This window comes from Hypomesus transpacificus, chromosome 17 (assembly GCF_021917145.1).
Source record: "Hypomesus transpacificus isolate Combined female chromosome 17, fHypTra1, whole genome shotgun sequence".
NCBI classification, from domain to species: Eukaryota; Metazoa; Chordata; class Actinopteri; order Osmeriformes; family Osmeridae; genus Hypomesus; species Hypomesus transpacificus.
This window is the reverse complement of record NC_061076.1, coordinates 14,518,962-14,536,982: the sequence shown is the minus strand read 5'-3', so window position 1 is coordinate 14,536,982 and position 18,021 is coordinate 14,518,962. Positions and strand designations below refer to the sequence as shown.

The 18,021-nt window shown below is 45.6% G+C and overlaps 3 protein-coding genes across 3 annotated transcripts in view; 1 reads left to right on the top strand and 2 right to left on the bottom strand.

Annotated features, from left to right (window-relative positions):
• Positions 1–18,021, bottom strand: part of LOC124479268 (zinc finger protein 658B-like) — a 375,953-nt gene that overhangs the window by 265,666 nt on the left and 92,266 nt on the right. The gene's annotated exons all lie outside the window — the stretch shown is intronic.
• On the bottom strand, positions 1,297–17,503 carry LOC124479302 (transmembrane protein 184B-like). The gene is made up of 9 exons (XM_047038002.1): positions 17,010–17,503; positions 14,813–15,046; positions 12,955–13,120; positions 5,378–5,468; positions 5,058–5,133; positions 4,808–4,899; positions 3,882–4,051; positions 3,428–3,622; positions 1,297–1,625 (listed from the first exon to the last, which is right to left on the bottom strand). Exons 2-9 carry the CDS (start codon positions 15,044–15,046, stop codon positions 1,396–1,398), a joined length of 1,254 nt encoding a protein of 417 aa, XP_046893958.1. The 5' UTR covers positions 17,010–17,503; the 3' UTR covers positions 1,297–1,395.
• Positions 6,274–10,765, top strand: LOC124479287 (myosin-9-like). The gene is made up of 2 exons (XM_047037972.1): positions 6,274–7,691; positions 7,828–10,765. The coding sequence occupies exons 1-2, from the start codon at positions 7,596–7,598 to the stop codon at positions 9,136–9,138; spliced, it is 1,407 nt and encodes a 468-aa protein (XP_046893928.1). The 5' UTR covers positions 6,274–7,595; the 3' UTR covers positions 9,139–10,765.

Here is an 18,021-nt window from a genome sequence, read left to right as displayed (position 1 = left end):
GGTCATTCCACTACATTCTGCATTCCAATTGTTCACCATGACTGTTTTATTGAGGGGATTAATTCCAGTGTGGAGAAGTGAGTGGATAGAACATAGTCTATGACATTATTTTATAATAATATTGTTACAATTAGGGGGTAAACACCATTGTGCCGAATTCTACAGCACCACAGTTTAATTCCATGGGAAAAGTTTAAAGTATTCTTCTGGTGAGTGACTACATATCCATGTAGCCTATTCTCTTGTTCAAGACATCCTCTGTACTGCCTTGAACACACAATGCCCCAATTACTGGATTATAATCCTGGTACAAATTGTCCAGCCATGCTGCTAAATCCTGTTCATCACTAATCTATGTGGGTGTTGCCTGTTGCATTAGACAACCCCAGCATTTCCCCCAGAGCGTTTCCCTCCACCAGTGTCAACAAAAATATCTTTCTGGAGGTACTCTGAGTGACCCCACAACTATAGTTAAACAAATCCCAACAACACACACATTGACAGACACTCAAACATATGTACAGATATAATATTCCTCAAATATTCTTATCCAAACAGAACAATTAGACCATTCTAGGGGTGTAACATCATGTCATCAAACATCAAAGCAAGCACAAATCATTTAAAAGAAAACAACAGTACCATTAGATCATAAGAGAAGGTCCAGCTAAAGAAGGATCCTTTTGAGTTGCTAGTTTCAGTCACTTCTAAATCTTTCAGTCAGAAAGTGTCTCGCCATCCCAGGTGGGACCTCCATGTATTTGGCAACACTTCAGTAAGAGGCAGACTTGGCAGGAGGGTGGAGGATACATGACCAATAAAAACAAAATGGAGTTTTCTCTATGAACCACAGTAAATGATACGGAACATGGCACTCATGTGGATGTGTGCATGTGTATGTGTGTACGTCAAAGCAAGTCATAAGTTGTGTTTAAGCATAACTTGAGGGGACATGAGTGTACGTGTGTGTTCAGGTTTTTAGATCCATATTGGCAGAGGTATGTGTTTTCATTTCAATAAAATGTGACCTTACTTTGTAACAGATCACTTCCACTGTAAATATCAACTCCTTCCATGAGTGTTTGAATGAACTGTACACAGCCACACGTGTATGCAATGAAATGGAACAGCCAAAGAACAAATTTAGAACAATTTAAAAACAGCACTGTTGAGTCGATACAATACATCTCACTCTTTAAGTTCTGCCACAGTTCAGACCCCTACCCCCGCCACACACACACACACACACACACACACACACACACACACACACACACACACACACACACACACCTCTCTCTGTAAAACTATTTAATCCTCTCTTTCTCCATTCACCCCCCAGGGGTCAACCACTGTGTGTGTGTGAGTTTAGGTAGAGCGTGTACGAGCGTCCCTCTAGAACTCGTCGTCGGAGCTGAGCAGCAGGGTCTTCTCTGTGTCTCCGCGCGTGCTGAGGGTGCTGTGGCTGCGGGAGAGCGCCGGGCCGCCGCGCTGCTCCAGGGTGGACTGCTGGGTGTACTGCTGGTAGGCTGGAGAGAAGTTATGGATGGCGTCCTGGACCATGTCCCCCGGGTTCATGGTCTCCTTCAGGCTGCTGGAGATGCTCTTCATGGGGGCGCAGCGCCCTGGGGGGGAGGAGTGTGGGGGAGAGGGGTGTGATGGAGGGAGGGGTGTGATGGAGGGAGGGGTGAGGAAGGGGGGGTGTTGGAGCAAGGGAGGGAGGCAGGGAGGACAGGGAGTGAGGGAAGGAGGGAGAGGTGTGAGTAGAGCCCGTGGAGAGGATGAAAGATGGATAAGGGAGAGAGAGATATCAGGAGGAGCAGAGTGAGTGCATGGAGTGAACACAATCAACAGAATGTGCAGGACTGCCACATACAGCACACTGCCAGTGAACACCATCTACATGAAACAAACACTGATGCAACACAAATGTAACCTTCTAACACTGGAGGAGACGACACACATTCAAGATGAATGAGAGTTACAACACTGTATGACCGGCATCACAGACACAGAATGTCACAAGCTGTGGCCGGGCCAGACCTGACACAGCTAGGGATAGACCTACCGTACTGTCCATAGATAGGAAACGGGCCTTTTAGTGCAGCGGAGAGAGGAGGGAGGGAGGGGATGAGAGGAAGGGATGGGGTAGGTGGGAGGTTGAAATAAGGATCATGGTTTAACAAAAGAGGGAATATCAAAGCGTATACAGTTGATTTTAAAGATGGAGAAGGTTTGAACATAAAAAGGTTCCAAGGGGACAGGAGATGAGAGAAAAAGGGGAGGAGAAGTAAGATAAGAAGCAGAAGAAAAGAGAGAGAGAACAGGTCAGTGAAAAAAAGTCAATGACACATTTGAATAAAATAATTGAACATTTAGACCAGAACACCAAGATTATGACTACGGCAAATCTTAGAATTCCCTTGAGTGAATGCAGGGTTTCCCGCAGCACTTTACAGTTAAGGCGGGCGCCTAAGCAACACACGCCTGCCGCCTTAACTATGTTGTAACATTTTTTATCTGCTGATGAGGAGTGAGCGTGTGTCAGTATATATATATATATATATATATACACACACACTGCTCAACAACAAAAAAAAGGAACACTAAAATAACACACCTAGATCTGAATGAATTAAACAATCTCATTAAATACTTTCTTTGATTCCATGGATAATTGATTTAGGAAAATAAGACGCATTTTCTATAAACCGCACCCCACCAGAATAGGAGCTTTGTGTTTGTAAATCTGAGTATAAACCGCACTGGAATATATGCCGCACTTGATACAGGAACAATAATACCAAGCAATGCATGAGTATAGGCGATCTTACTGCATTGTGTAACACACTTTGGTTGTGGATAGTATGTCCAGAAAGAAAGTGAAGTCACTCATTTAGTGGCAAAATCCATTGCTGTGTCTCCAAAATTCTTTTAGATATCGTATAAATTTAGCTATCTTGCAAATCCTGAGGATAACCTACCGAAGATGAATTAGCCAATGTCGTTAGCTAGCGATGCTAGCTAATGTTAGTTTGCTAGCTGTATATAACAATTCACTGGGTCTTGCAGCTGTTTGATTTACTGAAATTATTATGAAATGTTATGTTCTACTAGCCATTTGCCTACTTCAGCAAGTCACCAAGGCCTGATAGTGTAACTGAGACGACACAGTAAATAATTACTCTTTCAAGTGAAAAGCCCCCGTTCAAGTGTTGAGCGTTAAATTAGCTGCACGGTCTGTAGAGATCTTGGGACAAAGCCACTTTTTTGTTCTAATCCCGGGCTGTAAACCGCTTCAAAATATAAGCCGTACAACCACTAGAAAACTGTAAAATAGGGGTACAAACCGCGGCTTTATGTTAGTGTGTACTATATGTATGTATGTGTGTGTATATGTATGTGTATGTGTGTGTGCCTGCCTCACCATTGGAGTCCAGCCTCTTGTCCATGTAGACCTTGTAAGTGAAGGCGTAGCGAAGGGCCACGGCTGCGAAGAACATCTCGATGCAGATGATGAAGTTCTGGTAACCAGCAGCAACCGTGCCCTCGCCCACCGACACCTCGGCAGAGTTGATCTGAGGGATGGCACCACACTTCTCCAGGATGGCCAGGAGCATGCCTGGGGAGAGAGGGGGGGGGAGGAGGGACAGGGGGAAGGGAGAGCAGGAAGAACGGGGAGAGGGAGCAAGCGAGCAAAAGCAGAGAGAGATGTAAGGATTCACATTTTGAATCTTAAACAATGAGTTTTCTCAACAATTGTTGAGAAAAGTCAGCATTTGGCTCATACCCTGATACCCATGGTTTGCATGTGTACATATTGTCTGCATTGCACGTGGGCAGTGATAAAAAGAGATACAAGGAGAGAGAGAGCTGCTCACCCTGCCAGAAGGAGAGGAAGATGACAGACTTGACCATGAAGAACTTGAGCATGGGGCTGTAGGGGACGAGCAGGTCGCGGGTGGCGAAGTAGAAGAGGAAGAGAGCGTAGAGGGACAGGCTGACCGAGACGTTGTAGATGATGGTCACGTACAGGTAACCACCTGACACACTGGGGGGGGGGGGGGGGGGGGACATTAGCATCGGGTACAGGTTCTGTAAAAAATCATGTGTCATTCCACATTTAATTATTTCTAAATTGGTTCAGGCATTGTGCTAAATTATTCTGATTATTCTGAAGCAGACAATATCAATTATCAGCTATATAATCAGGAACTGATTTGCAGAGGTGAAATATAATAATATATTGATATCTTTACACACACACACACACACACACACACACACACACACACACACACACACACACACACACACACACACACACACACACACACACACACACACACACACACACACACACACACACACACAGACAAAAACAGTAAGGTCCAAAAGTTTGAAACCACTTGTCAAGATACATCCATTTTGCGTTTGTTTCTAAATGTAATAGAAATGTTTTCATAACCAAGGATCATATCAGCTTAACAATCTCTCCCCCACACCCCCCCCCCTTGCTTTAATAACAGAGTGCACTCTGGCCTCTACAAGTTTGTGCAAAAACCTGATGATCCCAGCTTGACATGACATGTTCCAAAGAGCTTCTGGTGATGTCACGGAATGCTTGGCTTTCTCAGTCTGTAATTGCCCCATTAAATGTTCAATGTGGCCTCCGACTTTTTGACTGTTCCGTAATAGAAATAAACGCATCACCCTGCTTCTCCTCAACAAGCACACTTTCCTAACTAAAGCGTATTGAGTCGTGTCTGAGGTGGACCACTAGAGGGGGTGGCACAGCTCCACTCACTTGAAGTCTCCGTCTCTGTACTTCCCAAAGGCCTGCAGGATGACTGTGATCATGGCCATCAGGGGCTTGACCACACAGAACTGGAGGGTGGCCTGAGGGAGGGAAGGAGGGGGGGGGGGGGGAGGAGTGTAATAGGGAAAGTAGAGTTCAAGTACACAACTAAATTCCAACCCCGCCTTCTCTGATATTTGTTTTTACGGAGGGGCGGTAAAACAGCTGAAACGAGAGAGCTGGGACGTTTGGTTCGAACCTGTTTGCAGAAGCGGAGGAAGCCAATGGAGTAGGTCCTTCCCCAGAGACAACAGGTGCCGTACACACAGCTGGACCTGCAGGGGAGGGCGAGAGAGACAGGGAAGCAGAGAGAGGAAAGATCAAGAGGGGAAGAGAGAGAGAGGAAGAGGAGCAGAGAGGAAAGAGAAAAAGAGAGGATAGAGAGGGAGAGAAAGGAAAGAGGCGAGAGAGCAGAGGTACAGAGAGAGAGAGAGAGTGACAGTAAATGTGTGTGCAAAAGATATATAGACAGAAGCCGGGAGAAAGAGAGATAGATAGAGAGATAAAATGGAGACTTACTCAATGGGCTTTCCTCTGATCTCAGCCATGATGGCACTCTCCCCTCCCAGGTACTCATAACACAGGCTGAGGAAGTTGTAGATCACAAACGCTGCAAAGGAACACACCAGTGGCGATTTCTTTATGACTGCAAGGGAAGCTTCCCCTAACATTTAAAACAATTCATGGTCAAATATTTACTGTTGTGTTAACATTTTAAATGCGTTAGAACATGTTCTTATCGAAGACGAGTTCGTTCAGAATCACCTACATTAGCTGATTAGCTGGTCAACTGACTGATTTCCTTATCATACACTCCCGTAGCGCAACAGTGCATTTCCCTTTTGAAGCTCAGCTTCCATGGACTTCAATGGGGCTGTTTTGAACAGTTTTTTTCAGTGCCTCGAAACTATACAGTCATTGGATAAATGCTGCAATTATGTCCCGCCCTGGACGCTGAGCGTCTCTGAGGGTGAATGGAGGAGTGGGCTGGCCTGGACGCTGGGCTTCTGCGTGATGATTGGAGGGTCTGTCGAAAGACTGCATCTCCTTTTGATTGACAGTGATTTTGTACTATAAAAAGTCACTGAAGCTATTCAAGCTCAGTTTCCCATAACATTCAAAAATATTAATGGTCAAATATTTACGATAGTGTTAACATTTTAAATGCGTCAGAACATGTTCATATCGAAGACGAGTTCGTTCAGAATCAGCTACGTATATTAGCAGGTCGACTGACTGATTTCCTTCTCATACATTCCTGTAGTGCAACAGTGCATTTCCGTGTTGAAACTCAGCTTCCATGACTTCAATGGGGCTGCTTTGAACAGTTATTTTCAGTGCTTCGAAACTATACGGTCATTGGATTAAATGCTGCGATTATATCCTGTCCTGGACGCTCAGCGTCTCCGGGGGTGAATGGAGGGGTGGGCTTGCCTGGACTTGCTGGGCTTCTGCGTGATGATTGGAGGGTCTGTTGCAAGACATCTCCTTTTGATTGACAGTGATTTTGTACTATAAAAGTCGCCGAAGCTATTCAAGATCAGTCCCATAACGGATTTTGCATCTGTAGTTGAAAGACAAACTGCTGAAACCTATTTCTTAGTATTTGCTTGGCGAAATTGCTAGCCAATTTTTTCTCATACATTCACACAATTATAGGCTACATCACTTTCAGTTAATTTAACCTAATGCCATTATTTCCTTCGTGTTTAATATGTTTTCGTTAGATCGTTCGTTCATTCATTCGTTAATTCATTCATACAGTATGCTAGTGTCGTAGGGGTGAACTGAAAATGTATATGATGTAGGCCGAAAATGAGCTTCCTCTATTTGAAAGACCTGAAGCTGCCACTGGCTTGTCATGACGTTGTAGTATTTGACTTTAGGCAACTATCGCACTGTGTTAACGTTCAATCACCATGGTAACATGATGACACATTGAAGATGTCATAAATGCATTCCCTGTTCATAAATGACAAGCATTCGATTTATATTCAGATCCATGAACACATCATATGAGAAGGTAAGACCTCGATCCTAAATTAAACATGTAAGCTAATTTAAAACATTTGTTTTAAAACAATGTACTTTGAATATAATTGAAAAACAATCATATCTGCGCTCATAAATACATCATATGAAGGTAAGATCTCGATCCAAAATGAAACATGTAAGCTACTTTAAAAAATTTGTTTCAAATATAATTTGAATATATTTGAAAAACAATCATATTTGCGCTCATAAACACATCATATGAAGGTTGGATTTAGATCCCAAATTAAATATGTAAGCTACTTAAAAAAATACAAATAAAATCAACTTTGAATATTTTTGAGGGTGGCCGCGGCCACGCAAGAACCTCGCAAACCTCGGTCAAAAGATGGCCAAATTCATGTTTGCGTCTATTGGGGGATAGCCAAACAATAATTAGGATATTGAAAACATTTTGACAATGTTGGCCTTTTAGTCTAAACATAGCAGATTTACAAACTGGCTCTTTCCAGTTTGGCCTCCAATCCAAACCATTGTTCTACGTCATAATGAATAGAATGTTTAGATGAGCGCAGTGACGTCCGATATTTTCTCAACACAGTAGCACAGTTATTTGTATGCATCTTTTATGATATATCTAATTTTCAATTGATTGTGAATGTAGAAAAGGAACAATGAATCCTGATACAAAAAAAGACAAGGTAGGTCAACCTTTCAACACCGATTATTAAAACAGTAAACTGATATGGCTGTCCTGATAGTTTGTGGAATGAACTGTAGTTTGATTGTTTCACAGAAGAAGCCTTCTGTAAGAGACCTTAAGGCAGATAAAAAAGCCACAGTGAGTCCAACTTTAATCATAAAAACCTATTATTGCGATTATTCTTTATTCGCCACACAATTACATATTAACACGTATTATATTGAGTGTTGAGGGTGACAATGCAAGTCACTTAATTATCTCAATTTTGTCAAAGGCCACCGGGGAAAGTCTTTCAAATGAGCTTGGTGCCAAAGGAGACATCAAGCAGACTTCAAGTCAATCTTCCAAGACGGTGGGCAAACCTCAGAGGAAGACCTACGCCTGTGTCCTGAAAGAGGCCGCAGGGGGCTGGGAGAAGATGGCCAGACGGACCTGTCTGATGACCGAGGAGAAGCATCAAGACGTCCTCAGGTCAGCTGAGGCTGAGAAGCCCACTGCCAGAGAGAGGAATCTGGCCAGGGAGGTTGAGAAGATGAAGGTGGAGAGGATCACCTTCAAGAACACAATGCAGAAACTTCACCAGAAGCTCCTGACTGAAGTGAAAGCTCATGTTCGAGCAGAAGAAGCTCTGGTTAGGGCTCGGACCACCCTGCGCTGCCGCGCCGCCGCCAAGATGGAGGCAGAAAGAACCGCCAGCCTCGCAACAGCAAACTTGGTGGACCTCCAAAGGGCCCGACAGGATCTGGAGGATGGTTTGACCTCTCACCTCAGAGCCTGGGAGAAGGAGAGGGAGAAGCTGACATCTCAGAGGAACCAGGCGGTCGAAGCCTTGAAGTTGTCCGAGCAGGGCCTCACTATGGCCACAGCCAAGCTGCTGGAGGTGGGAAACATGGCCCCCAAACCAGTTCAGCTTGGGGTAGAGTTCCAGACGGAGCTCTCTAGCCTCAGAGCTGAAATCTGGGCGGCCCAATCTGCCAGAAAGACGGCTGAAGCTAAATGCAGCATGACCAGGGCGAACCTCATCACGCTGGAGAGGAACCTTCGGGCAGAAATTGCAGAGAAGGATGGGAAGATCCTCGTCCTGTCCAGTGACAAGAAGGAGGCCCTCCAAGTGTCGCAGAAGGCAGAACAGGACCTGGAGGCTTTTAAAGCCAATCTGATGAAGATGGCCAGTGTCATGACCAGACTGCAAGTCAATTTGAGGGAGAAGGACAAGCGCTGCCATGATCTGGAGAAAGCCCTGGACCAAGTTCAAGATGAATCCCGTCACATCAGAAAGGAGCTGATTAGTAAATGTGCAGAGATGGAGGCCCGAGAGAAACAGGCTGCAGACACAGCTGAGGAGTGGCTGTCTCTACAGAAACAGGCTGATCAATCAGCAGCAGACCTGAAGGCTCTGCAGAAACAGGCTGAGCAATCAGCAGCAGACCTGGAGGAGGCTCTGCAGAAACAGGCTGAAACGAGGTGCCAGTCTCAGGAGACCCAAACTGAGGTAGTCCAGTCATGTCCAGGGCCTACACTAATTTTTTTTTTGCCCATAGATACAAGCCTTCTAATATGTCCTGTAATGCATATTGGAGTGTAAACCCTGCATGTTCCCTTGTGTACTGGGGTAGATGTGTTGACACTGTTTTTCAGAAATGTTTCGGCAAAAAGAAAAAGAAGGGTAGCTGCTTTGGCCGCATGATGTTCTGGAGAAAATCCCAGCATGCATAGGGGGATGTTAACACCTTCATCCACCACCCTCGCCTCCTTCCCCCTACAACCCTCCTCCACCACAAACCACCATCCTCTCTACCCTCCTCCACCACAAACCACCATCCTCTCTACCCTCCTCCACCACAACAACCATCATCTCTACCCTCTATCACAAACCACCATCATCTCAACCCTCCTATATTACAAACCACTATCATCTCCACCTTCCTCCACTCCAAACCACCATGACCCTTACTGTGCACCCACACACATGCACATACATCATCCTTACCACCATCCACCCATCTGACCTTATCCAAACACACACACACATATCCTTAATCACCCTAACACCCTAACACTTGATACATGGCATCATGCATATCAACATTCTTGCATGCTGAATAGCTCAATAAAAGATGCCTCCCAAAACTTGGGGTCTGGCTTTTTCCTTCCTCATGATAGTGGCGTAAGCCTTTGTACAAGGGATGAAACTGACCTAATAGATAAACGTTCCATGGAATCACGTGACATGGAATGTGTTCTAGACTGATAGTTACAAAGCTCTGTGTGTGCATGTGTGTGTGTTTGAGGCACACAGCTGCACAGGTCAACATGAAACTCGGAATGAGCGGGGTGGTTGTCATGACACCCAGCTGACTCTTGGCTCAAGGACCTGGCACCTGAGCAGACATCCCAACCTGCAGAGACTCATTTCCAGACCTTCCGGGAGACTTGGGATGTCTGCCTGAGGGTCCCCTACTAACCCATCAAAGCACTCCATGACAACGCCTTCAAAATGCTTTATCGACACACATTTTTCTTGACAAACAGCACCCCTGTACAACTGAACACAAAACAAGACGTCAGTGATATTGTCAAACCACAAAAAGTCCAGCTCACAGTGCTTTCGTTGTACAGATCCTGACTAATACTGTAGCCCAGTGTTGTTTTATACCAAAGCCTCCTGCGCCTTAATGATGTAAACAACTCACACCCCACACAGCCTTCACTCTCTCTCCTCACTGCTCACTTTCTCACGCTCACTCATTCTCTCTCTCCTCCCCTCCTTCTCCGTTACTTTAATAACCACATTCATCATAATAATAAATAATGACAATCTCCAGGTCCAATTAGGACAAGCTGCTTGACAGAGTTAGAGTCATACCCCAACGGGAATTGGTCACAACTTCTTCCAACTTCCAAAGACGTAACAATATTCGGTGTTCGGCAGGCATCAAACTAGTTTCATTACTACGATACAGAATACTAGTTCTCGGTTCTGCACATACCATTGTGTAACGTCAGCTGGGTTGCAGAACACCTAATAACAATAAGATTTTTCGGCCGAGACAAACTGGAGACAGAGAGGAAAACATTCCGCACCTGGACACGTGCGATCACTCACCCCGACCCCACCACCCCTTGGTCCCAGTGGCGATTTATTTAAGACTACAAGGGAAGCTCAGCTTCCCCTAACATTTCCCCAAATTCATGGTCAAATATTTTGAACAATAAAAAGTCACCGAAGCTATTCAAGCTCAGTTTCCCCCTAACTTAAAAAAATATTAAATGGTCAAATATTTACGATTGTGTTATCATTTTAAATGCGTTAGAACATGTTCATATCGAAGACGAGTTTGCAAGTGAAAACATCGCCCTGGGCACCCCATGTGCTAGAACAGCCACTGCTTCTGCGTGATGATTGGATGATCTGTCGAAAGACTGCATCTCCTTTTGATTGACGGTAATTTTGTACTATAAAAGTCGCCAAAGCTATTCAAGCTCAGTCCCATCACGGATTTTGCAACTGTAGTTGAAAGACAAACTGCTGCAACCTATTTCTTGGTATTTGCTTGGCGAAATTGCTAGCCAATTTTCATCATACATTTCACACAATTATACATCACATTGAGTTCATTTAACCTGATTCCCTTATTTCCTTCGGGTTTAATATTTTTCGTTAGATCGTTCGTTCATTCATTCATACAGTAGACTAGGCTAGTGTCGTAGGGGTGAACTAGGATGTAGGCTGAAAATGAGCTTCCTCTATTTGAAAGACCTAAAGCTGCCACTGGAGCACACACACGTTTGGTCATTGAGCTTCTATCTAAGTAACACACACAGGGGCACGTGTATACCATGTTAGCAGACAGTAAAGTATGGAAACTCCACAAATGAATAGAAGGTAGAAAACATGGCCAGTTCACAAAACACACTGGCTGTTGTGTGAATCCCCGTTGCTTTTGCGGCTATTGAGGTTTAGTCAGGGAGGAACACACTAGGCCGGAAAAATACATCTAAATGAACACGACAACCACTTTTGGGTTACAAACCCAGCCATGGGTCATAGGTCATAGGTCATGGGCCATGTTCCTCAGAGCAGAGCTGTGGCTTGGCTGCCTCACACGCTACAGCACCAGAGGGGACTTGGAGGCAGGGTCGTCGGATGGCCTCCAGCTAAAACACCCTCTATTCAGCTTGGATCAACACTGGCTTGTTTGTACAAGCCCAAACACACACATACATACACACACACACACACACGTGCAAAAACACGCAACAGAAAGCTGTTCTACTTCACAGTCGACTCCACCTCCAACCCCCTCCTTCCTCGCCCCGTCCCCAGTAAAGGGTGTTTGTCTCTGGGTGGAATGTGGCTTCAGCTGCTCCTCCTCCAGGTGTGCTGGTCCAGGCTCCTACCCTCTCTGTTTTTCTCCTCCATTCCGCTTGGCTCTTTATTCTTGTTTTCCCTCCACCCTCCCCTTCCAATCCCACTCCCTACACACCTCGTTAACCTCCTCGTTAGGTCGCTTTGCTCCGCACAGGTGTGCAGGATGGGGGGAAGAGAGGGGACTCCCGTCTGCACCCTGAACAAGGCCTGCTCCCTCAGACAGCCACCCTGTGAGTGAGAGAACCACGCGTGCTTCGCGGTTTTAATGAATGCATGCTTGCTCGCAACTCTGGCGTGTGTTTGACGGGGGTGCTGTACCATCTCTAAATATAGGAGTGTGGAGCCCCCCCGGGGGCCACAGCAGCAGCTGGAGCAGGGCTAGGGAGACCCCGTGTGAGCGGCCTGGCCTCGCTCTCAGCTCCACTGCCCTCCATCACGGTGCTCCCAATGCGTGTCACACATGCACACACACAAACGTACAGACAGACACGCACGCACGCACACACAGAATGATGGTGACAGTTCACAGAGCCAGGGGCTCCGACAGTATTAGAACATTATAAAGGGATGTCAGTGGCTCGCTCACAATTTCTGAACTAATGTGCTGCTGAGATGCACAGCTGGATGGCGCAATACAGCCCGGACCATTTATCTGTCCACGAGAGAGAGAGCTCTCTACAGACTCCTGTCAAGGCTTTGGTCGTTCTGCATACAGTTGCTAGGAAACAGGCTTCCCCTCCCCAGCAATCCCAGCAGGCCTTGAAAACGTCAGGAGAACAAAGATGGCCGCCCTCATAAAGGCAGACCGCAAAGGCCATCTGTCACCGGGGGATCGGAGAGATTCCCACACACCCAGTCCTCGGGGGAATAGAGGGGGGCGTTCACACCGGAAGACTTCAGTCAACTTGAGTGTAGCCTCCGTGCTCCACAGATGGCTTCTGCTCACAGTTCTGTGTACATCACGCAGATCATCACTTTTAAGGGTGCGAGAGGTGTTGAGTGTGTGTGTGTGTGTTGGCCCGTCCTCACCCTCGTAGCAGTCCCGCACGGTGTCGAAGTACACGTAGTATTCCTCGTTGGTGAAGAAGAGGAGGCTGAGCCAGGAGTCGAAGGCGTAGATGGGCACGATGAAGAGGATCCTGACGATGTGTCGCTGCTCGTTAGGGGAGCTGTAGTAACGCAGGTGCATGTAGATCTGGGGGGGCGGGGGGGGGGGGGGGGGGGGGGGGGGTTAGTGAATAAGAGAGGGTCTGTATCTGAAAGGAGTGCTAGGTTACTGTAGTACAGGTTCTATGGTATGGGATAAAACATCCATAACACAGGCAAAACAAACAGTTATCTAGTCTGTTGACAGAAAGAAAAAACATTTATAGTCAAGTCTCCTCCTAGTCAGGGACCACAGCTCAGTCAACGTGACCTGTTGCAAAGTGGGTTAGCCGAAACCCGCTTCTCAGGAAATCAATATGTGTGTTTTCACCAGGGCTGTGACACTGACTGAGGTCTAGCCCACATCCTGGATAGAGAAGTCAATAAAAGTGAGTGTGTGTGTATGTTGTGTGAGTGTGTGTGTGTGTATGTTGTGTGAGTGTGTGTGTGTATGTTGTGTGTGTTGTGTGAGAGCTAACTGAGCGAGTTTGTTGACAATTTGCTTCAGTCATTTGTGTTCCTGTTCAGATGAGCAGACTCTTGTGTCATCAGCACCTTTTGTTGCTTCTTCCGCTCCCCTTGCCTTTCCACAATACCCCCCCTATCACCTTTCCTGGCTGGTGCACACACACCTCTGGTAAAACAACAAACAGAGGACGATTGGAGCACGGAGGGGGAGGAAGAGAGGACTGACAAGAGGGAGGGGGAGAGAGAGAGCGTGCAGCCCCGTGCTGTTGCTAGGCAACAGCCCCCGCTCTGTGATGATGTCACTGACTGCACCTGTTGTCCGAGCGACGCTCCATCTTCAACCCTAGTGAACGGCCAATGAGGAAGGACCGCTGACCTGAGCCTGAGAGTGTAACAATGCACGCCGTCTTACGTAACGCCTTCCAGTAAGAGTCACAGCACAGACTATAACATTACAGGAAGAGGCCACATGGTTTACATAATCAGTGTCAGGTACTTTTTCATCCAACCCTATTGTGAGGTAAAATTGTATTTTTTAAGCTAACTTCTTACATTCTTACATAATATTCTCCAATCTAAGATTCTATGCTTTTAGAACGTCCAGAAGTGGAGGTGAACGTGTGTGTGTGTGAGGGGGGGTAATCACCTCCTCACCTCCCCCTCCCACAGCACGCCTGGGAAGCTCATCTCTAACCCTACAGCAAGGTGTACAGTGTCACAGCCGGAGATGCCTTCTTCATCACACAGAGATTTCTTTTGAAGCCTCGCCAGGGCTTCTCCACGGCTCCCTAGCCCGAGGGGAGCCACGCCGGCTGGCTTAGCTCAGCAGCCTTGCTAGCTCATCAACCCGGGGCCTTGCAGGCCCGAGGAGGAGGACAGGGAGGCCCTGATGGGGAAGCCTATGTCCCAGGAAACATCTGCACTGTGAGCTGACTGCACCATGGCTGTCAGCAACAGACAGACCAAGTCACACTGGAAACATTTAGCTCAAACATATGCTAGGGTCAAACATAAGCTAGGATCAAACCTAAGCTAGGGTCAAACATGAGCTAGGGTCAAACATAAGCTCGAGACTAAAGTCAATTCAATATAAAGTCATATTGGCCATTGCCACAATATCGCCCTTTGTGTCAATTTGGGTTTGTCCGTGAACTGAGTAACAGTTAGATAAAGGAAGAGAGCGATAGAGCGAGGGAGCAACTGAAGGGTGAGACGTAGCAGCAAGAGGACGAGTGCGACAGTAAAGGCGTGAGTCAGCTCTGGTGGGACTTACCTGGTGACAGGTGAGCAGCAGGGCAGTCCACACGAAGAAGCCAGACACCGTCTGGGCCGTGGAGGTCATGAGGAAGATGGGCTCGTCGGAGGTGACCAGGGGCGCCGCCGGTACCCAGGAGGAGTTGGACCCGGGCGGGGCTGCTGTGGCCGGGGGCCCTGGGGCCAGACCCATGGGGCTGTCACTCCCCAGCCTCTCTGACAGGGACATGCCTCGCCTCCACAACTGACTCATCTGCAGAAGGGAAAGGGGGAGAGAGAGGGCGGGGGGTGAGGGAAAAGGTTCTGGGATTTTGTTATTTAAATAATGCACAGCTCTCTCACACACACAAACAGTGGTCTTCACCAGACATTTTGGGGTTTCCATATGGAAATTGAAAACACTGTAAACGTGAACCATACCAATCAAACTACTACCCTCTTCAGGGGAGAAGCCTCATTTATGAAAGATTAAAATACGTCTGAAAATGAGTGAGAGGAAGGTGGGCGTGTGAGGGAGAGAAAAGAGAGAGGCAGAAAGATGGAAAGGGGGGGGGGAGAAGGGATTGAGGCAGAGAACGAACACAGGAACAGAATGAATCAGTCAGATCGGGAGAATCGGTTTGACAAGGAGGGCCGCTGACCCAAATTTCTCCTTCCCGTTTTTTTCTGAGGACGGGAACAGACAGGAGATGAGGCGCAGGAGAGATGCAAATAGCATACACAGAAACAAATCCCTCCAGAGTTCTGGGACACCTTGCCACACATTGTTACCTAGAGTCTAGCTTAGTATACCTTGGAACATCATCTGAAACCTCACAGAGTAGCAGAGTGAACCACAACCCCAGAAGTGCCAAATCACTACACAACTTAGGTTAGATTACCGGACATGGTAAGTAACCTTAAGATAGACATAGAGCCATATTAGGCTTGTTGTCCATTTTTTGCAATGTGATGGTGGTCAACCGTCAGATGTGGTTAATGTCATGAGGAACTATACTAAATAAATCAGATGTCTTTGTTCGTGTTGAAGCCTGTCTGTCACATGGCTATTGACAGAAAAAAAAATACAAAAAAATCAAACGGTTGCCTGGGGAGCTCTGGAAATGTGTAGTCTTAAAATGTGTCTGTAAGGATTTAATAAAGTCGTTTATCTAATGAGTAAAAATGGTTTCTGTAGATTCTGCCATCTGCATGGTGGATAAATATAGGCTGGGCTGGCATTGGCCCTGGGTGACTCACCCTGGTTTACGACACTCATTACGGGGGCATTCACCAACAGAGAACAAAACCTAGCCTCTTCTTCCATCTCTCAGAAAGAGACTGTGTTTAAAGATAGAAGTTTGAAACCTGTTCAATGAATTCAGAGGAGTTTGAATGCCTAGCAGAGGCAATTAAAAGCCCTATTACCTATATTATGATATGAGGGTGGTATTGGAATTAATTTGACAGATAAGTGGATGCATCAATTGCTTACATGATGATGACATGAATTGGCAACCCATCATTTTGTCATGGAGTCCTGTTGACTTGGTGAACAAACGGTAACAAAGGGTGGCCTATTATTGGAACATATCTTGAATAAGTCTTGGATCAATTCTACACAATTTGAAGCTAACTATCTGGTGCCAAATTATGTAGTGAATAGCCAGTGTGTGGTCATGTCAACCGTGGTGAATAGCAAAGTAGTAGTGGATGACCAATTCCATTGGTCAGATAGAGACACAGCGAGTCTCTTGGCTCTTCAAACAGTAGCCAAGGGTGTGTTTCAAATCATCTATTGTACTCTGACCTCAATCTTATTGACATTTTTCAGTATGTTTTCACGTCTGATGCCTTCCAGCTACAAGTCAGGAAAGATGAGCCACCATTTTACATGTCTCATTGCATATAAAAACTATCTACAACACCAGTTTTTCAGTAATATACAACCAGCAAACACTACGAACAACGTATCCGATTTGAAAACGTTGGTAACATGTAACTGTGAAAATGTTGGATTTATGTTGTTTGATAATACACTACGTTCAATGAAATGAATTAATCAATCAATCACTGCAACTAATTAAAATCAACTGCGCTCAAATAATATACTGCTCTTAATCAACATAAAACCCAATTGTTCACGCCCAAAGATGGTGAATAGCTTGTTTGTCAATATCTGAATCAAAATCATTCAAAACACTAAACATTTTCCCAGTTAGCCAGCGATTGCTTACCTCAGCTGCTGCGGTTGGATTTGTTCACGCTGCAGATATTCGTATCCAGCATCAACTTTTCCTTGAAATTATTTGGAATTACCGGTCTGTATTCGTACATATAATAACTATTTATAACGAACTATTTCACTGTGCCGTTGTGTTTGTGCCTCCTTGATCATGCCACTAGACTGCCTAGTTTAAAATCATGTTTTATCTCGTTTGCGAGCTGACTGCTTGTAAAGCTAGTACTAGTAGTCTAGCTAGCAAGCTGCTGTACTCTATCAGTATCACTAGCTCTAGCTATTTAGCTAGTTGTTTGGGTGACGTTCTCAAAAGCAATCCAAAGTTTAAACTCAAGCAAGTCAGATATATCCCGATAAACTAAACATTATCAACTGTGAATGAATGTTATGTATCTCTTTAAAATCTGTAGCTCAACTAGCTAGCTGCCGTTATTTTCCTCACATCATCCATAAATTACGAGAAAACTGCTGCTGTTCCGGATCTCACGCAAGCGCAGTGGTGAAACTGGACCCTTTTCCCATGGATAATGATGTGGCCAGCTGGACTTGGATGTGTTCATTGTTGTGATGGACCCTAACTAACATATGGGCAAGGTCAAAAGTCTAGTGATTGCATTACATCGAAACTCGGCTCAAATGATCCGTGTCCAACCAAGAGCTTCTCACCTCGTTGCTCATTCTGTAAACGAATTAGTTTAATTTATTATTTGGTTGGTACGCACAATGAATGAATACAATACCAATTATGTGTGAGGAGCGTTTTTGATTTTTTATTACTTCATAAAATATACACAAATACTGTTGTAAATAAAGTTAAAGTGTGTTAAAGAACTGTACAAGATATCAGTACACAATACATAAACTGAAGTTCCCACCACCAGGACCAGCTTTCACCCTCCCCCCGCCCCTTCGCATACTGCCACTGGGTCACAAATGGGCTTTGGACCTAGCCTAGCTGAGCATTATCAATACTCCACACTGCCAGAATGTGCATTATTAAAACTGCG

Coding starts and splice junctions, on each gene's coding strand:
- LOC124479287 (XM_047037972.1), top strand. CDS start 7,596: ATGGCTGTCCTGATAGTTTGTGGAATGAACTGTAGTTTGATTGTTTCA. Junction 7,692..7,827: donor AGGCAGATAAAAAAGCCACA/GTGAGTCCAACT, acceptor ATTTTGTCAAAG/GCCACCGGGGAAAGTCTTTC.
- LOC124479302 (XM_047038002.1), bottom strand. CDS start 15,046: ATGAGTCAGTTGTGGAGGCGAGGCATGTCCCTGTCAGAGAGGCTGGGG. Junction 5,469..12,954: donor CGTGCGGGACTGCTACGAGG/GTGAGGACGGGC, acceptor GTTCCTTTGCAG/CGTTTGTGATCTACAACTTC. Junction 5,134..5,377: donor ATCAGAGGAAAGCCCATTGA/GTAAGTCTCCAT, acceptor CCTCCCCTGCAG/GTCCAGCTGTGTGTACGGCA.